General features: G+C 32.4%; 1 protein-coding gene across 1 annotated transcript in view; it reads left to right on the plus strand.

Moving 5' to 3' along the window:
* Positions 1-443: 443 nt before the first annotated feature.
* Positions 444-25,491, plus strand: part of Klhl4 (kelch like family member 4) — an 88,337-nt gene continuing 63,289 nt past the window's right edge. Inside the window, exon 1 of the mRNA XM_026413625.2 lies at positions 444-1,005. Coding sequence (XP_026269410.1) covers positions 584-1,005 — 422 coding nt within the window. The 5' untranslated portion in view covers positions 444-583. The remainder of the gene's footprint in view (positions 1,006-25,491) is intronic.

Raw genomic sequence — 25,491 nt, forward strand, 5'->3', positions numbered from 1 at the left:
TGAACTACTTTCAAAATTTTCACAAGAGGAATCCAAAATAGATTATAATTAATTCCCCTGTCACATTCTCCTAGGATAAAGTGACATATTTTCAGAAGTGGGCTACCCAAAAATTAGTCTGGCAGGGGGATGGGTGAGGAAATACAGAAGGAAGTGTGTTTTAAATACTTTGCTGTAATTCACTTGCTTATGTTTAGGCTGCAGCTACTGGGCTTTGGTAGGAAAGAAGCTGGGCTAGACATTTGCAAGTCCAGACAGAGGGCTTGTGAGCTTGAAAATCTAGCAGCTGGGGTGTGTTGTGGTAGCTGCTTTCCTGTGCTAAGCTGATTTACTTGTTTAAGGTCTGACCTCATCATCCTGTCAGTATGGGTTCCCACCTACACTGTTAGCAGCAGCTTTCTGCTTCAGCTAGAAGGCTAGAAGTATTCACAGTGTACCACAGGCAGAGGGGGAGGGGAGAGAAAGCAAGAAAGACTGCTCTCTTGTGCTTTTGTTAGTTTTGCAGAAGAGGCAGAGAAACAAGAGATAACAAAGGCTCGGTTTCCTTTCTGTTAGAGAAGGCTTTGTCTTTCCTTTTGCAACAATGTCTGTGTCCGGCAAGAAAGAATTTGATGTGAAACAAATCTTAAGGCTGCGCTGGAGGTGGTTCAGTCACCCTTCTCAAGGTTCGCCTAACACTGGAAGCTGCCTTCAGCAGGAAGGATATGAGCATAGAGGGACCCCGGTTCAGGGCAGGTTGAAGAACCACTCTCGGGACAGAAACGGACTGAAGAAAGGCAACAGTCCTGTCCACTACAATATACCGACACCAGTGTCTGGACCGGCCGCTGCTCATCAAAGAGCCCTTCAGAATTGGCACCAGCAAAACCTAATAGAACACCTTCAATCAAATAAAAATAGTCCTAAAGGAGGATCAGAGGAGAATTTGCTCAAAGAAGATTGTGATAAACATTCACAAAATTTGAAGATGAAGCCTGATAACCACAAAGAAGATTCTAAAGCAAGGTAGGAGTTTTGGGTTATATAAGTGAAAGTCATAGACTATTTTAACTTATTCTCTAAAACTTTCAGGTTTAAATAGAAGGTGTTATAATAGTCTCTTGAGTTTTTATGCAGCCAATCAAGGTCTCCAAGAAACTCCCTCCTCTAAGTTTATAAAGGAAAACTGTAATAACGCATCTATTTTGATAATTAATGAAATTAATTTTAGGGTAGTGAGTTTATTTCTCCTGTTCCATCCCCACTCCATTAAGAATTGTTCCAGTTCTAAGAGATATTTTTATAATTTTTAATTTTTTAAAAATACCTCTGTTGTTCAGATGTTCAAATAGTTGTGATTCTTTGAGCAAGTGTGATAAATTACGAGAATTTTTCCTGATTTTGTGAGTTAGACTAACTTGGACAAAATAAAGGCTCTGGGTGCTCAGCATATCCTTATCTATTGCATAATACACAGTTATAATAAGGACTTACAAAATTATGTTATTGTATATGAGGATATGAAAACTTTCTTTGGCATTTGACATTCAAGTTATGCTACTTTCACAACTAGTTTGCAATCATGAAAATATTCTGCATAAAGCAAGTAACAAGATGTTGCTTACAGGGCTGAGGCTGTAGCTCAGTGGCAGAGTGTCTCCCTCGTACTTATGAGGTACTGGGTTTGATCCTCAGCACCACATAAAAAATAAATAAAGATAGTGTGTCTACCTACAACTAAAAAAAGTTAAAAAACAAGATGTTGCTTACAACAATGAGATCTTAAAGTAGAAAATGGAATATGTCAGCTATTTAGGACATTAAAATCAAAGAAGAAATAATATATTGTGTTTGGGTACAGTCCAGAAACAAATTTATTTTATGTTACTTTTGTGTCCATTGGTCCTATTTGAGTTGAAAAAATATATATTGTGCCCTCTAATATTGTCAAATATAATACAGTGAATTTTTATGTGTCTACTTCTTCTCTTATTCATTATCAGAAATTTTTATATTCTCAATATATTTTAGACACAGATGAAGACCCTTGCAATGTAATTAACTTTTGAAAATGCTATAGAGCAAGACATATTTTGATCTGCTTAAAATAACAGTTCAGTTCAGGACTGGGGTTGTGACTCAGTGGTAGGATGCTTACCTAGCATGTTTGAGGCATTGGGTTAAATTCTCAGCACCACATAAAAATAAAATATTTTTAAAAAATAATAAAATATTTTAAAAAATAACAGTTTAACAAAAAGCTATGAAATTTTATTTGGAAATCTGGAAACTTGGCATACTATGTCTCTGTGGAGGATGCAGAGTTACTCCTTGATAAAAGTTGTCCCAAATGTGTTTTAAGAACACTGTCTTGCTTCCATAAATTGAAAAGAGAAACTCTAAAAATAACGTAACATTATGACAAAAGACAAATCAAATATGCCAACTGACACTTTTATAAGAACTAAGTTTTGTTGAAATGGAAACACATAGAAGATTTTTTTGAAATGACTTTAGTTTATTGTGATATAGGCTTCTTAAGAAATGAAGCGTGCATGTGTGTATTTTCTAATGTATTTTGTGTTTACCCGAGGAAATGGTATGTAAATACTGAGATTGAAAGTTGCATTTGGTACACCTAACAGGACTTTCACAATAATATAAAGCCTATATTATTAGACTCAGCAGTTTCTCAAATTATGTCTCTTTATTGTGAACAACATTTTTAAAAATGTTGAATTTGGAGATTAATGAAAGCATTTAACACACAGTAGACAAACTGAAATTGTTCACTGTGCTCCCCTGACAAAATTCTTTGAGTACTCATGAATTGATTTTACCTCATGGAAATGTTTACAAAAAATTAGATGCTAGAAGAAAATGCTGGCTAAGGTGTTGAATGCAAAGTATCACCATGTGATATATTTTTTAAAAAGTCTCTTTTGATTTTTTTGACTGATGATTTTTTTATGTTTTAAAAATTATTCTGTTGGGGCTGGGGTTGTGGCTCAGTGGCAGAGTGCTTGCCTCATAGATGTGGGTTACCACATAAAAATAAATAAACAAAGTAAAGATATGTCCATGTGTAACTAAAAACAAATTAAAAATCATTCTGGACTTACTCAAACTAAAAAGTTTTTTCTCAGCAAAAGAAACAATAAGAGAGATAAATAGGGAGCCTACATCCTGGGAACAAATCTTTACTCCACACACTTCAGATAGAGCCCTAATAACCAGAATATACAAAGAACTCAAAAAATTAGACAATAAGATAACAAATAACCCAATCAATAAATGGGCCAAGGACCTGAACAGACACTTCTCAGAGGAGGACATACAATCAATCAACAAGTACATGAAAAAATGCTCACCATCGCTAGCAGTCAGAGAAATGCAAATCAAAACTACCCTAAGATACCATCTCACTCCAGTAAGACTGGCAGCCATTAGGAAGTCAAACAACAATAAGTGCTGGAGAGGATGCGGGGAAAAGGGCACTCTTGTTCATTGCTGGTGGGACTGCAAATTGGTGCAGCCAATTTGGAAAGCAGTATGGAGATTTCTCGGAAAGCTGGGAATGGAACCACCATTTGACCCAGCTATTCCCCTTCTCGGTCTATTCCCTAAAGCCCTAACAAGAGCATGCTACAGGGACACTGCTACATCGATGTTCATAGCAGCTCAATTCACGATAGCAAGACTGTGGAACCAGCCTAGATGCCCTTCAATAGATGAATGGATAAAAAAAATGTGGCATTTATACACTATGGAGTATTACTCTGCATTAAAAAATGACAAAATTATAGAATTTGGAGGGAAATGGATGGCATTAGAGCAGATTATGCTAAGTGAAGCTAGTCAATCTTTAAAAAACAAATACCAAATGACTCCTTTGATATAAGGGGTGTAAACAAGGACAGGGTAGGGACGAAGAGCTTGAGAAGAATATTTACAGTAAACAGGGATGAGAGGTGGGAGGGAAAGGGAGTGAGAAGGGAAATTGCATGGAAATGGAAGGCGATCCTCAGGGTTATACAAAATGTCATATAAGAGGTAAGGAGGGGTAAGTCAAGAGAATACAAATGGAAGACATGATTTACAGTAGAAGGGGTAGAGAGAGAAAAGGGGAGGGGAGGGGAGGGGAGGGGAGGGGGGATAGTAGACAATAGGACAGACAGCAGAATACATCAGACACTAGAAAGGCAATATGTCAATCAATGGAAGGGTAACTGATGTGATACAGCAATTTGTATACGGGGTAAAAGCGGGAGTTCATAATCCACTTGAATCAAACCGTGTAATATGATGTATTAAGAACTATGTAATGTTATGAACGACCAATAAAAAAAAAAAATCATTCTGTTAATTATCCAGTGGTTTCAGAGGAAAACAAATATTTTCTTAAAAGAAGAAGTGGTTTTGTAAATATGCTAAGTATATCTTAGGCAGAAGGGAAGGACTAAGTTAAATGAAATATGATGCTTTATTACTCTCTCATTACCCAATTTGAATCTCTATGTCTTTCCCCAGGAAAGACTAAGAAGCAGTTGTCTGATGTCTTGACTCTCTAATGCCTTTCTTCTTCAGCAAGATTGGGGAGCAGGATAAAAGGCTTGTGGCAGTAATTTGTATCCCCACCATATAACACCTCTGGTTTTAAAAAGAAAACAGTAATAAGTATGCAGAATTATCACATTAGTTTGAGATGAGCTCTGACACTTATGCAAAGTAAGGATCTTTAACTATTCTATTTTCTATAAGTATTACAGAGAATGAGTAAAGAATGGGATAAGTTTGAAATATACAATATAACATAATAACCCACAGTTAGTATCTCAAGAGGTATTAAATCTAACATATTAAAATTATATATTGTTTTTGAAATTTAAAAAATCAGGTACATTTCTGTAGCATTGTATTATAAGTATGTAGTATATCTGAGAAAAGCTCTACATCCTGATTCAACATTGTTAAGTATGCACATACCAATATGCTTTACTATTAGAGACCTAGGTTCAATTATCATTTTCTTTTTGTCCTAATTATCTACAGACTCTGCATCTTTTCTTCTCTGAAACTACCTTGCTCAAGTGTTCTTTTTTTAGTTTAACTATAACTTCCAACAAAACATTTTAGTAGTACATTATGTATACTTTCTGTGACACAATATATGGTTATGAATCCATATATTTATATATATATTTTTTTTTTCATTTTTTGCAGTTTTTAATAAATAAACAATTGCATAAGTATTCAGGTAGATGCCACGATGTTAACACTAGGTAACATTTTTCAAAACTGAATTGGCTAAGTCAAATGTTCGATGATATTGACTAAAATGCAACTGACCTAGTTATGGTCCAAGAACATGTCTTAGTACAAAATTTGAGGTTCTCAAAACTGCTTATTTGAAAAGAATTGGCAGAAATGGGGATCATGATCTCATTCTATCTGTTAAGGATTCAGGCTTTTGCATACCCTGCCAACTCTACTGATATATTAGTTTGTATATCTTTGCCAGTGCTGCACTGTTAGAAAAGACTCCAAATTCCTGCTCCACTTGAGCTCTTTTAAATTTTCTAGTGAAGATTTCCTAGAAAAAAGAGCAAGTATCACTGTTTATGTGGACATCCCAAAGAAAGGAGGATTAGATGATACCCCAAAGGAAGGTGGCAAGATATAGAATTCATTGGTAATTCATTCCACGTCTATTGAGCACCCATTGTGTCAGGTACTCTTCTAGTTTCCAGGAAAAAAGTCAGATTAAATCAGTTGTTTTCATGGAATGAACGTTTTAATTGAGAGGGGCATTAACATAACCAAAAATATAATGTTTAAGTTGTAATAAATAGTATGAAGAAAAATTAACTAGAGGGAAGAGAGTGAATGGGTTATGCTCCTTTGGATATGGAAGGCTTTTCTGATGAGGAGATATATGAGCAGAATTATATGAAATGATGGAAGAAGCCAAGATGGCTGACTCAAGAATTTGAAGCAAATGAGAGGTTACTGCATCTATTCTGCAAAAAAGTTCGTAACTACCATACATCTTTTTCTACACAAATCTTTGCCAATTGACCCACACACAATCTATTAATTAATGCCTAAAATATACCTTAATTTACTTAATAAAAGTTTTTCATTTCTGCATTTGCAAACAAGAATAAAATATGCCCTGTCCTTTTGTTCATTAGTGATTTTAGGATCATGTGTATGACCCCTGGCTTCAGAGGTAACTTTTCAGTCATCCTTTAATAATGCTGCCATTTTTTCTGAGGGCATCTTTGTATTCAACCAACAGATCATATGTTTCATTTACAGAGGCTTATGCCCTTTGTGAAACATTGCCACATGGTAGTTTACTTCCTTTTTATGAAAAATTTTCAGATAGAGACAAATCCATTGTGGATCTTCATCCTTCACAGAAACCCATCTGTGACATGGAATCTGGGAAATATTTATGCATGAGGGAAATCCTGAATTGAAAATAGTGAAACTTACTATAAGATTCTTTTCTCATAAAATAAAAATGAGCTTTGTTGCTACTTGAAGGAAGAGTTTTCCAGGAAAAATGAACAGCAATTTCCATTACCTTGATATGGGACTGTGCATGTTATGTTCAAATGCAAGAAAGTCAGTGAATCTGGAATAGAGGGTTCAATAGAAAGAATGGTAGAAAATGAATTTGGAAAGATAACAATAATAAAGCAATAATAATGGAGCAACAAAAATTAAAGGTATCATTTATCAACATTTACTATGTGCCAGGCACAAAGTACTTTACATGTCTTTTCTCATGCTTTTAAGAAAAAAATTTTGAAGGTGAAGATGGTGATCACATCTATGATTTATCACATGACAATGTCAGAATAAATCTCTTGGAATTATTTTGTTGTTGTTGCTAGTCTTCATACAAGGCAAAAATAATTTGTGATTTTTTTCAGATTTAGGCCTACTTTATACTGAATTATTTCATAGAGACTATTTCAGAAAAAGAGATAAGGAACAAACTACAATTTTATTGTTTATAGAAAGATTGAGGTTAAATTTTCTTGCCTGTGCATTAGAACATGTTGAACAAAGTTGTATAAGTAGTTAAATTATTTTACTAAATTTGTACATTTCAACAAAAAGTTTGAATTTAATGCAGTGGTTTCTAATGTTTGTTTAGGAATGGAACTTCATTTAGTTGATCTTAAATTCTCATTAATTGTAGCTTGTGTCTTTGGAGTGAAATACTCTGGTGCTCCTCTCTCATTTGGGGCACACAATTTAAGTTAGGATTTCATAACATATATTTAATGTTTGAAAAATTTAGGACTCCCTTCCATTTAAGAATCTGATAATATTTTGTGGCCATGTTTCTTTAAATATTATGATTAAACACCTGTAGTCATTATTTCTGATATTTGAAATAAAAGTTGTTCATTTCTGCATTTGCAAACAAGAATAAAGTATACAGAATATTTTATACTATTTAATATGTGATTCAAGAGCAATATATCACATTGTCCTGTTGCAAATTGCAGAAGTATTTAGTTACCATAGTACTTTAGTTTGAAGTTTATTTCTTAAACTTTCATGTCTTCTTTATGACTCGTCTAAAATGTCTGCCCCTTGATGCTATTTTTTTTATACCAGGGATTGAACCCAGGAACACTTAACCACTGAGCCACATACCTAGTACGTTTTGTATTTTATTCAGAGACAGGGCCTCACTGAGTGGCTTAGGGCCTGACTAATTTGCTGAGGCTGGCTTTGAATTTGCTATCCTCCTAAATCAGCCTCCTAAGCTGCTGGGATTACAAGAGTCCACCATGCCTGGCTCTTAATGCTAATTTTGTTGATTTATTTCTTTTGATATTCTAAGCAAAAATAGTCACATGTTGTGTGTATATGTATATATATGCATATATACATGTGTATACATATATTAATGCACATATTTATCAGTATCACATTATTTTATCTAAAGAAAATGTAAACTGACATCAAGGGGGAGGATTAGAGAGCACTGTATCCTCAATAAATATACTTAATTCAAAACATAATATTCTGCAGGATGAACCTGGAGTACCTTGCTGTTTCAGAAAATAAGAAGTGCTGAAAAATAATAATGGATATGTGTCAAATGAATACAGGAATGACTTAAGAGCCTCCCCCAATAGATAAAACTGGAACAATATGAAAAACAATATAGAGTAGCATTAGTTTATGAACCAAAGTATAAAACAAACATTCATAAGTCCATAGGGATATAAATAAATGGTTGAATAATTAGAGAGATAAAGATAGGTCTCTTGAAGTGTAATTCCAAATAATTTACTTAGAAACTCTGCTCCCTAGGAGGTGAGGCAGAATACTTAGCTTTAAGGATGAGTTGCACATATTGACTTCATTTCAAAGAATGATTACTGAGTTGAAAAGGGACAGGAAAAAATACATTTAAATTGTTAATGGTAGAGCACTTGCCTAGCATGTGTGAGGCACTAGGTTCCATCCTTAGCACCAAATAAATGAATAAAATAAAGACATTGTGTTCATCTACAATCAAGCAATATCTATTTAAAAATTGTCAATGGAGAAAAAAAGAAACATTACATTAATTGTATAATCAAGGTTAATATTAAAACTGTTCAATTACATCAAATATACATAAAATGTACGTAGTGATGAGAATGATATTTTATCTGTCTTCCTCCTCCTCTAAACCTATCACCCCAATTTAATTATGAAAAAAAATCAGACAAATCCAAATAGGAGGACATTCTACAAAATACCCACTTATTTATCCTGTTGTCTTGTAATCAAGAGAAAAAAAAAAAAGCCTGAAATACACTCATGACCAAGAGGAGCTTAAGAAGAAATGCCAATTCTATTTCTAGTTTTTTTGAGGAATCTCTATACTGGTTTCCAGAGTGGTTAAACCAATCTGAAGTCCCCCCAGCAATGTATGAGTGTACTTTTTCTGCAACATCCTTGCCACCATTTACTGTTGCTTTTATTTTTTTGGTGGGGGGGATGTATTGGGGATTGAACTCAGGGGCACTTGATCACCGAGCCACATCCCCAGCACTGTTTTGTATTTTATTTGGAGATAGGGTCTCACTGAATTGCTTAGCACCTTACTTTTGCTGAGACTGGCTTTGAACCCACCATTCTCCTGTCTCAGCCTCCTGAGCCGCAAGGATTAAGGCATGCACCACTACACCTGACTTGCTTGTATGCTTGATTGTTGCCACTCTGACTGGAGTGAGATGAAATCTCAGTGTAGTTTTCATTTGCACTTCTCTAATTGCTAGAAATGTTGAACATTTTTTTCATATATTTGTTGATCATTTGTATTTCTTCTTTTGTTAAGCATCTGTTCAGTTCCTTTGCCATTTATTGATTGAGTTACTTGATTTTTTGGTGTTAAGTGTTTTGAATTCTTTATATATCCTAGAGATTAATGCTCTATCTGATGTTCAGGTGGCAAAGACTTTCTCTTATTCTGTGGGTTCTTTCTGCATGCTCATTTCCTTTGTTGCAAAGATTTTTTGATAGCATCCTATTTATTAATTCTTGATTATACTTATTGTGCTTTAAGAGACTCATTGAGGAATTTTGTTCCTAAACTGACATTTTGGGCCTACTTTTTCTTTTAGTAGGTCCAGGGTCTCTGGTCTAATTAATATCTAGATCCTTGATCCATTTTGAGTTGAATTTGTACAGGGTGAGAGATAGGATATAAATTTCATTCTGCTATGTATGAATTTTCAGTTTTCCCAGCACCATTTGATGAAGAGGCTATCTTTTCTTCAGTGTATGTTTATGCCATCTTTGTCTTATTTATGTGGGTTTGTCTCTGTGTATTTTCCAATGTACATATATGGATACACCACAGTGAATCATCATATCATGCACATCCACAAGACTGGATCCTAACTAGAATAAGACATAATTCATGTTTATATGTATATGTCAAAATATATTCTATTTCATGTATAATTAGAATGCATAAAATAAAATACAAAGGAAAAGAAGATATTCTGAATATGTATAATGTGAAACAAAAAAGGAACCTTTGGTAAAAACTTATAAATCTGAATGAAGATGGACTTTATTTATTAATAAAATATCAACATTGGTTGCTTAACTATAAAATTTTTATTATACTAATATAAGAAATAGGAAACTGGGTGGAAGTATATGGGGACACTCTGTACTATAACTAAGCTATAATTTCACCATTTTAGCAAGTGCTATCTTAGCAAAGAAATTTCCTAAATAAACACTAGAGGACCATCCAATTGTGAAAAATTGGTGTTTTCTTTTTTGTTTTTCTTGTGCTTTTTGGAAACTGATTAAAAGGATACCTGCAATATTAAGTCTTATCCAGATGACATTATCTGTGGCTGTCAGTTGGTGTACTAACTTTAAGGGCCTAATGACTAATAAGGTCACAGTAAAGTAACTCCTTTTGATGCCATCTAAAACAAAAATTATTTTTATTCACTGATAATATCATGGATACCAATGAAGTGACATATATTTATTTCAAATAAAAGTGGCCTGCCACTTTAAAAAAAAATAATTAGTTGCAATCCTATTTCTGTTTTATCTTTGAGGAAGAAAACAGTGGAACATATAAGATAGGCTTTCTTATATAAAAATGTTTATTTTCTTATGCAAAATGATACATATATCCGTTAAGTATATTTCATTTTTTGTGAATCTTTTTCATGCCCGCCTAGTGAAATAGCAAGAATATTTTTCTAAGTAGACTGAAAACTACCTAAGAAAAGGTAACTAGAAGTGAGAAAATGCAAAACAAATTGTTTTAAGTCATATGAAGACTTAGGATAGAAGAGATACTTTTTAACAAAAAGAATTATAGAAGGTTTACTTTGGAAACACTGTTAAACATTTATTTCTTAACTAAATACATAAATATGATACTTATACATCACTATAATTTCCATTTGAAAATGCCATGTGGATGGTAATGTTTATTGCAGGTAGCAAGTGAATCTATAAGTTTTTTATTAATCCTGGTAAATTTTCTCATATTTCTCCATTACTCACAGTGATTTATCACTTACATACTTTCAAATGTATTGTACGGAATGTACCTCTTACCCTCTTTACTTCCTGTCTACTCCTGTTGCTTCCTTAGTACCTATACTAAACATCCTACAATATTTTCCAACAGTTCTTTAACCTAAGTTATTTGTACTTAATCATGGTACTGCTAGGTTAGTAAATGGAAGCTGTCTGCTAAATCTCTTTCCTAATTTTTCCTTGGCTTACTAGACTGCTGACAGCACAATTAGACTTAGGTGTACTTTTCTGGGTAATGTTATTTACAGTACTTGTTAAAAGACCTAATAAACAACTGTATGGATAACAGAGTTTTACATAAAAATTTAAGCAACACAACTATGCATATAGTCTGAAGTCTGCTGCAGCACTGAACAAGCCAGTTGCTCAACTGAGATTTGGCATTATTTATTATCTTATATTTTTTCTTCCATTCAAGAAATAAACCTTACACATTAAAAGGCAAAACCAAAAAAACAAAAACAACAACAAAAAACCCCTTCTAGCCAGAGAAACCTTGGAACACTTCAAAGAAGAGATATGATTTGAAATAAACTTTGAGGAACAGGTAGCATCTTGATACAGATGTTGGATCCTTTATTATTTTTGCCTACAAATTGTATCAGCAAATAAACTGTAAAATCAGAACATACTATAATTAATGAATTCAAGCTTCTTTTAGAATTTATTTGGTTAATAAAACATCTTTATATTGAAACATCTTAGTTACTTATTCTTGCTAGTGATGTTAGTGTGTTTTTCCCCCAGAAGGTTTACTTTGATGCTCTTGTGTGATCAAAAGAAATAAAACACAGAGAATTTATCATATCCAGTAGAGTAATCTGTCTCCTCCTTCTTACCTCTATCATTCTGAAAAGAAGATAGTTCTGAGATTTACAATAATAGTACTTACATAAGTAACAAACTGGCTATGTTTAAGTTTGTATATACCATGCTTGAAAAAAATAAAGTACATTTAAAAGTAAAAGAGTAAACTAAATATATCTCAATATTTCCCTGGTATTTTTCCTTCAGTTAACATGTGAGAACCAAGAAATTGTTGATTTGGAGTAAATTATCCTTTAAAAACATATGTATTTGACTGCATCAAGATATGGTAAAACACAGATGATTTTTATTTTAGAACACTTATATGAATTCTAAAGAATGTTTTCTCCATATATTTGTCTTTATATTAGTGTTTCAATGTTATATGATTTTGTAGTTTTTCAACTTTAACTGCAATACAAAATGACACTATGATTTTATCTCAAGCTCCATGATACCATACAACTAATTCTATAGATATATAAATATAGATATACACACATATATACATTTTCCTATAAAAGGTCAAACTTTCAAAACCTGTGTATTGTTTCTAAAGTGTAACTAACTAATGTTTTGTTTTCCAGAAAAAATGCTTAAACAAACCTTAACTAGAGTAAATATCAAGGCATCTTAATTTTTAAATTTTACTTCAGTTTTTTTCCTACTTTCTTGTTTTTAAATTATTTATGCCAGTAGCTATATTCTTGTTCCCATTTAACGAAAAGTAACAACGTGTAGTTAGAAGAGGGGGGGCATATTAAACAATATTTTGATTTGGTCCTTATATTTAATGTCAGCTATTCTAAAACTGACTAGAAGACAACTTCAAACCATTTATTTGGTATTTCATTAAGAAATGTTTATGAGGGCACACATTAACTGAAGATGAGTCTGGGCTTCAACAATACTAAAGAACTTGTTTTTACATTTATTTTTCCATTTTTTGCAGTTTGAGATTATTATTGTATGCATGCAACTTTTTTTCACATTATATGACTGTGATGTTAAGTCATAGTCCTGTACTTAACATCAAATAATAATATAGGGATTAAAAGGATGAGAATCTCACTTCCGATTCCATTTTATGCCAGGTACAAATGATGTTTAAGTTCCCATTATTTTCTTTTTAATTTCCCTTCATTTTTATCTTCATCTTTTTCTTAACTCTCTATTCTTTTTTATTATTTAATTCCTTTCCAAAGAGTGGATACACAGAAATAAGAATTGATTTATGGAGGAAGAAGAGTCCAGAAGAAGAGTTTATGGAGGAAGAAGAGTCCAGAAGAGTGACTTTATGATGCAGCAGAAGTCAACATCATTGACTTGAGAATGATAAAGGAGAGTGTTAATCTGTGCTCCATTTATGTTAGTGTTGACTGTATTATAAATTCAAGGTTGCATTAGAAACTATGTTCTAACAATCATTTCTATGTAGCTGGATGTATAGTATGAGGATGATTAAGATTATTAATATTTCTTTTTGGAAGCTACCAAATTTATACTAATAATTTTTGCTAGTTGGGTTAATTTTATTAGCAGAGGAAAATCATAATTTAAAGTGAGATAATTGGCCTTGAAAAGGTGACAAGCTTTTTAAAAATACCTTCATTTTATTTATTTATTTTTATGTGGTGCTGAGAATCATGCTAGGCAAGTGCTTTACCACTGAGCTACAACTCAAGCCTAAGATGACAAACTTTTTAGAAATATATTACTATAGTTAGAACATCTAATATATGCAAAAATGTTCTTTTGAAGTTTCTGTTTGATAAATTCCACTTAGAATCATACTGGGAAACCTCAACTGGGTCACTTTGTTATTTATTTTTATTTTCTATTTTTAAGTTGCAGATGACACAATCTATCTTTCTTATTTATTTATTTATTTATTTATTTGTTTTTATGTGGTGTTGAGGATCAAACCCAGTGCCTCATGCATGCAAGGCAAGTGCTCAACCACTCTGCTACAACCTCAGCCCCACTTTGTTAGTTTTTTAAGGAAGAGCTTTCCTTTGATGTAGCTAGTGTAATACCATGGTGAAATATAAGGAAAATTCCCAAATTCTGCTATTGTATATCATTCATGAAATTTCAAGCATTAGCTTCACTATCTCTGTAACTTTTACCTCAATTCCTTTGCCCTTCTTCACTTAAACTTTAAGTATTTACTGTAAGAAAACTTGGAAAGGACAGAGAACACCATGGACCTCATGTTACACCTAATCTTGTATTGGAGTTATTTTGCTCACTGGACATTTTTGCTAAATCCTTTAGACTTTTTTGTATTTTATTTATATTATAGACCACTTAAATATGACATAAAGCAAACCACATGAGAATAAATTCATTTTCGTATTTTATGAATCTTTATAGCTGCAATAGTCATTAGCATTTGGAAAGAAAGTTACACATGAGGTGCAATAATTTGTAATTTTCATGAGATTATCAATTTTAAATACTCAAGAATATACAAATTTTATTATCTATATTATAAATAGAGAAAAATAATTAATATTAGATATGTATGTATGTATGGTAATAGGATTTTGAGTCATTCTGAGTTTAGGCTGTTACCATGCTAGTGTCTGTGGAATTGTCCAGTTCAGAGACTTCTCATTATCATGTAGTATCTGCTGCATTTCATGGACTGCAGTAAGGAGGACATAAAACTAATTTTTCTCCATTCAATCTTCCTATCATTTTTTAAATGTAAAAGGTAGTCCAGTTTTTTTTTTTTCTTGGAGAATCCAATTCTTTTAATATGTCCTCAATATCTGGAAAGTAAGTTCATCTCTTCTACTAAAAGATCATGTTCTTCATAATTTCTTTATCATTTTTCATCTTAACATAGTGGACTTTTAGGCTTAATGTTTTTCCTGGGCTTCAACAATACTAAACAACTTGTTTTTATGTTTATTTTTCCATTTTTTGCAGTTTGAGATTATTATTTTATGCATGCAACTTTTTTCACATAGAAAATTCACATTGTGACAGGGTGTTCTATAGAAGTTGTTAATTGCTGTAAATTTCCTCACATACAGCATTGAAAATATACTAAAATTCTTGTAATCTCCACCCATATTTCAGTCATTCAAGAGACATTTTCTTATTGCTAAACACTCAACTTTGGTTTCCAGGACATGAGTAGTAACTATGAGTTGGCTGGTAATTAAAGCTAAACTTGACCAGTGTTTTTAGAGAAGAGACTAGAAAAAAAATGTAAGTAAATACATTCATGTTATTTTAAAAATTATATATATATATATTTATTTATTTTGAACCCAGTGCCTCACACATGCCTCTACCACTGAACTACAACCCCAGCCCCTGCATTCATGTTCTTGAAGTTTACCAGTACAGTTAAGGATTACTTAATGAAACTTTATACTATACAGTCAGTTACAAATACTCTTTCTTCATTTGCTAAACTGAATTTGTGGAGTAGTAATGTTCAAAAGCTAACACTTTCTCATAGTTGAAACGATGGATGGAATAAGAGAAATTTACAAAAAATATTTAAAATCCATCTAATACATCATTGCTTTATTTGGATTGTGTAAATCAGTATAACAAAATGTAGGAAATAGGATGATAAAAACTTTTTAAGTCTTTGCTGGATATTCTAGAAGCATATTGTGAGGCATGAATGCGATGACTGTTTTAGAATAAGGGTAGGTGAGTCCCTTTATTTTCAATAAAGGGACTCTGAGTAAATATTAAGATTGTGTAGGCCATATGTTCTCTATTACAACTACTTAACTTTGACATTAGCTTGAAAACAACCATAATATGTACATGAATGAGTGTGACAGTGTTCTAATAAAACCAAATTTATGGACATTGAATTTTGAATTTATAATTTTGAATTCCTCTTTTTATTTTAACCATTAAAAAAGTAAAATGTAGTCCTAATTCAAAGGCATACAAAATTGATGGATGACAAGATTTGGCCCACATGCTATAGTTTGTCAGTCTCTTTTATAGAAGCACTCTGTAAGATATGAAATGAATGCTTTCTGCAAGCAAAAACCATGAGAGTGTTTTCATTTTGACCAGCCTTAGTTGAGAAACTTATAGCTTTGAAGCTTGTCACTGACTGATTCTTGCTTATTTTTCAGAAGTGTTTTGATTTTGCACTCTATTTAGACTCAGTTTTATATGTCACGATGCTAACACAACTGTTAAAGAAGTTAAAGTAAATCTGACTGCAAGTTTTTTACACTGACACAAAACAAAATAAGAAACAAGAGAATTAGTATAAATTTCTCTCATATCTAGAAAGCAAAAATCCTATGAAAGTAGAAATTTTCCCCAAACTATACTTCCAGTTTTAAGTTCAATTGACATTTAGAATAAATATAATAAATGCAAGGCACTTTGAAATAAAGATGTATAAAACAACTGCTTTCAATTGCTTATAAGAGAATATAGACTATTTATACTAATAACTGTAATGCAGTATAGAATGTAACAAGTAATATAATAGTAGTATAGCCAATAATCCATAAATAATGTAATTTTAAAGTGAATTAGAAAAAGACCCTTACACAAACCTTTCCCTTTATTTCAATATATTAACTACTGATGTATAGTGTGTTTATATGTGGGGGATTTACTTGTTCCTTTGGGCAATACCTGGGTAACTAATAGGTTCATATATAGCTAGCTCTTTCTCTGTACATACAGGGGAGATATTTATTTTAAGGTAAGGCCGGGATACCTAAAGGGAGATAGAATTTATTTGTAAAGCCCTTTAACAATGATATTTCACTCTTGCTTTAAGACTCCTTAAGGTGTATCCCTTAAGTAGGCAGAATGAAATTGAAGGAATACTAGAAAAAATAAACACCTCATGGTCCAAATATGTTTTTCTTATACGTTTTGCCAATTTCCTCATTTATTTTTGGAGATTACATCCTCTTTTTCAAGGCTGCCATTGTCCTTTGTTTAACCATAAATAGCCATGGCCTCTTTGCTATTGCTTTGAATAAGGACACGTTCATTTTCAGGCCTCTAATAAAATTTTCCACATAAACTTGGTTTATTTTTAATTTTAGTGTGGCAAGAATGTTGAAAGAGAGACCTGCCTTCTTAACAATTACACCTAGAATAATGTCTTTCAGGTTCATTCATGTTCTTGCATACACAGCTTGTTTGTTTTCTAAGACTAAATAGTATTTAATTGTATGTATGTACCACAATTTGTTTATCCATTCAACTGTACTTGGTGATTTAAGTGTTTACTCCAAAATGATGAGAGCTGGTGAGCTTTTTTTACATATACCTATTAGACATTTATATAACTTTAAAAAAGAAAAGTCTATTCAAGTCATTTACCTATTTTAATTATTTTAATATATATTGGTATAATAACTCTCTTTTAGATATATGGCTTGCAAATTTTTTTCTCTCATTTTACAGGCTATCCTAGCATTCTATTGATTGTTTCCTTTGTGGGAAGAAAACTTATAGTTTAATATATTACCACTTGTCTACTTGCTTTTGGTGTGATATCCAAAAAAACATTTGCTGGATCATGGGACAAGATTTTGTCCTTTATTTTTTCTTTATTGCCTCATAGGGAACTCAAGTGTTATATTTAAATAATTGATAAATTTGAATTAAATTTTGTGTTATGTGTAAGATATTCAGTTTCATTTTTTTTGCATGTGGGTATCCACTTTTCTCAATACATTTATTGAAGGGACTATCCTTTGTTATTGTGTATTCTTGGCTCCCTGTGGAAGATCAGTAGATCCCATATGTATGGGTTTATTTCTGATCTGCCTTTTCTGTTCTGAGGTCTATGTAAATGGTTTTATGCTAGCAACATATCAGTTCTTAAACTATATTGTTATTTATGTATTTTTTTAATGTGGTGCTAAGGATTGAACCTAGTACCTCACATGTGCTAGGCAAGCACTCCTCCATTGAGCCCCAATCCCAGCCCCAACATGCTGTTTTAATTACCATCACTTTATTTTAAAACCAAGAAACATGCCAGTGTCACCTTTTTTCCATTAAGATTTCTTGGATATAATCTTGAGTATTTTCTAAATCTATATGAATTTTGATTTTTTTCTATGATTGTAACAGTGCCACTGAGATTTCAATGGAATTGGCAGTTAATCTACATATGGCTTTGGATATTATTGACCTTTCAAAATATTAAGACTTGAAATCCATAAGTACAGGTTTCTTTCCATTGCTTTGTGTTTTCTTGAATTTCTTTCATCTATATTATGTGGCTTTTAATATACAAGCATTTCATCTCCTCGCTTTAGTCAATTCCCAAATATTTGATTCCTACTTATGCTATTCAGAAAAAAGAATTATTTCATTTCTGGGTAGTTCATTGTTAGTTGCATGCTGATTATATATCTTGTAACATTATTGAATATGTTCATTCTATCAGTTTTTGTGGCTTTACTAGAGTTTTCAACATGTAATATTATGCTATCTGCAAATAGAAATGATTTTGCATCTTCTTTTCCTGAATTAAATGATGTTTATTTATTTTTCTTGCCAATTTCTCCAATTTAGGGTTCCAGTGTGATGTCAAATAAAATAGGGAAAATTTTTGATTTTTAACCCTTGGGTATTATGTTACTTATGGACTTTCATATAAGTCCTTAATGATGCTGAGGCAAATTCCTTCTCTGCTTAGTTTAGTAAGAATTTTTATCATGGAGGAATGTTGAATTTTTTAAGTACTGTTTGACATATAATAATATGATCTTATTCTTTATTTTAAATTTGTTGTATCACAGTAATTGCATATCACAGAACAGCCTTGCAACTCAATGATAAATACCATTCATATTTGATATTTTAATGTGATGTTAAATTTGGTTCCTCTAGTGTTTTGATGAAGATTTTTTCATCTACTAATAGGAATGTTGGTCTTTAGTTTTCTTTATTTATTATGTGTTTATTTGGCTTTTCATATTAGTGGAATACCTCAGAAAGTGAGTTTGTAAATGTTCCCTCTTCATCAATTCTTTGAAAAGTTTTAAGAAGATTCATGTTAATCATTCTTGAATGTTTGGGATAATGAACCATTAAAGCTATCTGGTCATGAGATTTTTTTTTAGTTAGATAGGTTTTGATTGCTGAATAAAACTTCTTTTTTAATTATTATCTGCTCAGATTATCTATTTCTCCAGAAAATAAATCTTGCCAGGATTTATTCCTAGTTTTTGTAGGCCATTCAATTTGTTTGCATTCACTTGTTTGTGGTAGTGTTTGATGAACTTTTTGTACATCCATGATATAAGTACAAATATCTCATTTTTCATTTTAGATTTTATTTATTTGAATCTTCTTTCCTTTTTCTTAGTTTAATTAAGAGTTTATCAATTTTATGTTTTTTAAAAAGCCACCTCTTATTTTTATTGATTTCTCATTGTTTTCTACACTAAATTTTATTCGTTTCTGCTCTAATTTTATTGTTTCCTTTCTTATGCTAACTACGTGTTTTGTTTTTGTTTTTGTTTGTACTGAGTACTAAACCCAGGGCCACCATGCTAGACAGTCCCTCTACCACTGAATTAAAATCCCAGTTTTTTTTTTTTAATTCTTTGAAGTATAAAGTTAGGTACTTTATTTGAGATCTTTCTTCTGTAATGTACCTGCTAATAGCTATAAACTTCCTTCTTGATATTGCTTTAGATGCATCCCTTATGTTTTGGTTTGTAATGTTTCCATTTTGACTAATCTTGAGATATTTAAAATATTACCAAAATTCCAAAAAACCCCTCTGTAAATGAAGTAAGGATATTTGAATTTAATTCTGAGATAGGGATACTCTGGAAATACAATTCAAACAAAAAAAAAAAAAAACAGGAATGAAGCATTATCAAAAAGATTAATTTCCAGAAATTAGCATTACATTTTTAAAAAATTTTATTTATAGTTATAAATGGACAGAATGCCTTTATTTTATTTGTTTATTTTTATAAAGATTGAACCTAGTGCCTCACCCATGCTAGACAAGCCCTCTGCTGCTGAGCTACGGCCCCAGCCCTTACCATTACATTTTGAATATTAAAAGCCCTTAAAATTGTGATGTAATTGAAATACAGATACTGTGCATAGGTGCTCTATCAAAATTATCATTAAGTTTCACTGCATTGGCAATCAAATGACAGACATAAATATTACCATTTTATAGGATATTTCAAATATAACTTTTATAATCATATTATAAAGGTCTGTTGAGTTCTTGATTAAGACCCTTGATTGTGTAATATAAGTGATATTATAGTGTTCACTTGTTGAAAACGCAGCCTTATTTTTGTTTTAAAAAAGTAATGAAAGAAGAAACTTTTAAGATATTTAAGCTAGGAGAAGAAAGGCAGTTGTAAAATGAGGTAAAGCATAACTATTATTTGAAAATAGCTGGAGTTATTTATTATACTGTTTTAACAAGATAATTTTAAGTATGTTCAATATTGTAGCCTAACATGGATGTTTTAGCATTTTTCACATATGCCTACCTATATTTTGAAATCTGATGCAGTATAGTATACTTAGCCATTAAACTCTAACTCTAAATAAGATGACATTGAAAAGCGTGTCCCTATCTAAGAATTAAATTTGTAGGAAAAAACAAATATCTCTCAATAATAATAGTGAATATAAGTTGCAGAAGCTAGGCTCAAGCTTGTGATACTCCTGCCTCAGCTTCCTGAGTCACTGGAATTACACCAGATGGTACCACACCTAGTGCTGAGGATTACATTTAGTACATCTCCCTTTCAATCTAAAACATGTTGCATGTTTGGAAAATAAATGATATAGTTGACCGTATTTCACTTCTCTAAGTTCCATGAGCCTACTGTGTTCAATTAGGGCCTTATGACTCTTTGTTTCCAGAATGTTTGTTCCCATCATCCCCACTAAGCTTCAGGAGTAGATGAAGTCACTCTTCTATATTCAGAGAGCCAACTATATTATTTTTCATAGTATGTCATATTTGTTAATGTTTAATTAACATCATTAGACTTCCAAGACAGAATGTCAGTTAGAGAGATGTCTCTTATACTTACTAATGTATTATTAGAAGGTAGCATCCTACCTTTTTTACAACAGGAAGCAGTCTACACATATTTATTGACTGATTGATCATACATATACCTGATATATGCCTACAAACTGATTAGTACATTTTTGAGGGTTATGTAACTGTTACCTCCTTTTTTTCCTTTTGTGCCAAGTATTGAACATAGGGGCACTTAAACACGAAGATATATCCCTAGCCATTTATTTATATTTTATTTAGAGACAGGGTCTCCCTGAGTTGCTTAGGACCTCACTAAGTTGCTGAGGCTGGCTTTGAACTCACAATCCTCCTGCCTCAGCCTCCTGAGCCACTGGGCTTTACCTCCTTATTGAAGAATTTCCCAGTAATTCTAATTTGTACATGATATCTTTTTCCTCTGAAACCTATCTGTTTTGTTTGTACATTTTAAATATTTTTTTTAACTTATCTTACCTTAAGATTAAATAAATTTCTTTAGGAAAGTGACAATGTCTCAGCCTGTTCTCCTTTGCAATGTATTTAGCAGGATAATTAAGCATAACAAATGAGAATAGTGAAAATTTCTTATTCATATTAGATTAACTCAAAAAAACAACAACATATGATTGAAAATTTTAACCACTTAATAGTGTAAAATTCAAGATTATTTAAGATAGTCACACTTATCAGTAAATGTCACCAGATAGGGTATGGCTGAATAAGGAAGGTTACTGGGAGCATGACTTTAGGGTTTATATTTTGTCTCTGGTAAGTAAGACCTCTCTATCTCTGCTTTCCAATGGCCATGTCCTGAGCTGCTTTCCTCCATACTTTCCTTCCATAATGTTCTACCTCACGTTAGACCCAAAAGAATGGATCTGGCCATCTATGGACTGAGACCTCAGGAATCAGGGGAAAAAAAGAAATTTTTCTTCCTCTAAAATTATTGTAGCCAGGATTTTTAATCTCAGTGATGGAATAGCTGACTAATATTCAGAGGAATTCCAAAACAAACCTGAAATCTCTCAAATAGGTGAAGCTCACAAACTCAACTACCTAAATGAGAGTCAGGACAGAATTAAATATAGCAAATCAACCAGAATTGTAGGAAAAAACAAACATCTCTCAATAATAATAGTGAGTATAATTTTTATCAACTCCCCAATTGAAAGACACAGATTAGGGGCTAGGGCTGGGGCTTAGTGGTAGCACACTTGCCTGGCATGTGTGAGGCACTGGGTTTGATTCTCAGCCCTGCATATAAATAAATGAAATGAGCATCTATCAACAACTAAAAAAAATTTTAAAAAAGAAAGACATAGATTAGCAGAATGTATTAAAAAGTAAGATTCAAATAAATGATATTTTCAAAAGACTTATCTTATAAGCAAAGTTTTCTATAAGCTGAAAGTAAAAGAATGAAGAGAGACATTCCATGCAAATGGATTCCAAATACTATTTTCATCCCTGAAAAAACATATTTCAAGCAAAAATTATGCAGAAAAATCAAAGAAGGCCACTACATATTGGTAAAGGGAACAATCCAACAAGAGGTTATAATGATAGTAAATATATATGTACCAAACAGCAGTGCCTCTAATTACATTAAAAATAGTTTTTGACATTAAATCCCAGATGGACCCCAGTATGACAATACTGGATGATTTTAACACATCCTTGTTCTGAATAGACAGGTAATCAAAACGTAAATTCAAAAAATATATTTCACATGTAAGTAATACTATAAATCAAATGGACCAAATATACAGATACAGAATTTTTTCATCCTCAAATACCAGAATTTACTTTCTTCTTAGCAGCTCATTTAACCTTTTCCAATATAGACAGTATTCTAGGTCCCAATGTATATGTTAGTATATACAAAAAATAGATATAATCCTGTGCATTCTAACAGATCATAATGGAACAAAACTGAAAACCTACATCAGTAAAAGTAATAGCAATAAGGGCTGGAGTTGTGGCTCAGTGGTATAGCGCTTGCTTAGCATGCATACATGAGGCACTGGGTTCAATCCCTGGCACCATATAAACACAAAAACATATAAAATAAAGGTGTTGTGTCCATCTGCACTAAAAAAATTTTTAAAAAGGAATATATATATATATATATATATATATATATATATATATATATTTTTTATAGACTTTGATCCTTATAAATCAAACATTAGGAGATTGAAATGTATACACACACACACACACACACACACACACACACACATATATACACACATATGTGTGTGTGTGTGTGTGTGTGTGTGTGTGTATTTTGGTGCTGGGAAGTAAGCCCTGGGGTGCTTTACTACTGAGTTACATACCCATCCCCTTTCTTTTTTTCTTTCTTTTTTTTTTTTTTGTGATACTGTCTTGCCTAGTTGCTGAAGATAGCCTTGAATCTGTGATACTTTTATCTTAGCCTCACAAGTTACTTAGATTATAGGCATGTGCCACAATTCCCAGCTTGAAAAATACTCTTTTATATGAAGAATGCCATCATAGAAGAAATGAGAGAAGAAATCAAGAAATTCTTAGAAACTAATGTGAACAGAGGTACAACATATCAAAATCTTTGGTACACTATGAAACCAGTTCTAAGAAAAAAAAGGTACAGCATTCAGTGCCTACATGTAAAAAAAAAAAAAAAAACAAACAGATCTCAAGTAAATAAGCTTATGCCTCACCTCGAGGCCTTAAAAAAGGAAGAGTGGATTAATCCCCAATCAGTAGAAAACAGGAAATAATCAAGACCAGAAGGCCAAATTAATGAAATAGAGAATTAAAAAACAAAGGATCAATGCAGCAAAGAGTTGGTACTTCCAAAAGATAAATAAGATTGATAATCCCTTAGTGAAAGTAATCACAAGAGAGAGAAGATGCAAATCAACAAAATTAGAGGTGAAAAATGAAATATCATCAGAGACACTTCCAAAATTCAGAGTATCATTAGAAATCATTTTGAAAATTTATATTCTGAAAAACTGGAAATTCTAGAATATATTAACAGATTTCTAGACACACATGACCTGCCCACATTGAATCAGGCAAATATAGAAAACCTAAACAGATTAATATCATGCAATGGAATTTAAATAGCAATTGAAAGCCTTACAACAAAGAAAAGACCAGGACCAGATATATTACCAGATGAGCCCTACCAAACATTTAAAGAACTAGCACAAGTTTTCCTCAAATTATTCCATAAAACTTAAGGGGAAGGAACACTCCTAAATTCATTTTATGAATTTAGCCAGTGTGATCTGATACCAAAATGAGACAAAGAAATAAAAAAGAAAAACTATAGATAAATGTCCCCAGTGAACATATGTGCCAAATGCCTTACTGACATATTAGCAAACTGCATTCAAATACACATCAATAAGGTAATACTCCATAACCAAGCGGATGTGATCTCAGGGATATACTAGTCCCTTCATATCTGTTCTTTCTCAATCCAATGTCTTTGTACCATATTTACTGTGGGTGCCATGGAAAGAGAAATATACCTACTTCTACTCTACTGGTATTCCCTACATCTTTATTATATCCAACCCCCATTTTTACCTTTTTTCCAGTTCCCGCATATGAGAGAAAATATCCAAACCTTAATTTTATGAATTGCTTTTTGGTAGATAGAGTAAGGAGAGGAACCAGATCTGATGTGGTATAAATCAAACTCTATGAATGTATGATTTTGTGAAAATGAAAAAGTTAATTTTATATAACTATAAATACTCTGATAAAAAATGTGTTAGTCCATCAAATGGACTAAGCTATTAATGAGGTCAGATCCCTCATGGTCTAATCATGGCCTAAATGCTCCATTTCTGAACCTTGCCACATTGGGGATCATGTTTGTAGCATATGAGTTTTGTGGGACATTCTATGTCCAAGCCTTAACGCCAGCTGGGGGGGGAGATGACCTGGGCTCCAATTGCTGGTTCTGGGCTGCCAATGTCACCAACGCTTTCTTCAGTTTGTCAGAGCTAAACTATTCTGACAGGAACTCCTTTTTCAGTTTGTCTGTGCCAAACTATTCTGACAGTTTCAGACACTGCAATCAACAGATTTTGGTTGTATCTGATGTAGCTTGATAAGATATCAGGCTCTGATCTAGTGCAATACAGCAAATGGGCCTGCTTTGAATAATCACAAGACTGTCTGTACAGGGCTTGTCTCTTTGTCGGCCACATCAAATTCCTGTATACAAAGCACAAGTCCTCAATAAAATCTATACCCAGGACCCAAAGCACTGAATCTGGGGGGGCATGAGCTGCAGAGCTTGCTATAACAGCCATCTAGGCCAGCCCAGAACACTCCCATTAAAAAATAGTTCTGTGCCACGTAGTATACTTAGACCCTCTCTACTGTCCTAAACTAGAACTTTTCAGTGATCCTCAAATGAAATCTATACTCAATAAGAAAGCCCCATTTCCTCCTCTTATCAGTACCAAAAAAAAATTACCTTTATAAAGTAAAAAATAAAGCACAATTTCATCCTCCTCTTAGTCCCTTTATACTCTCTGTTGCTATAATTTTGACTTTTCTAAGTACCTTAT

This window comes from Urocitellus parryii, chromosome X (assembly GCF_045843805.1).
Source record: "Urocitellus parryii isolate mUroPar1 chromosome X, mUroPar1.hap1, whole genome shotgun sequence".
In the NCBI taxonomy this organism is placed as follows: domain Eukaryota; kingdom Metazoa; phylum Chordata; class Mammalia; order Rodentia; family Sciuridae; genus Urocitellus; species Urocitellus parryii.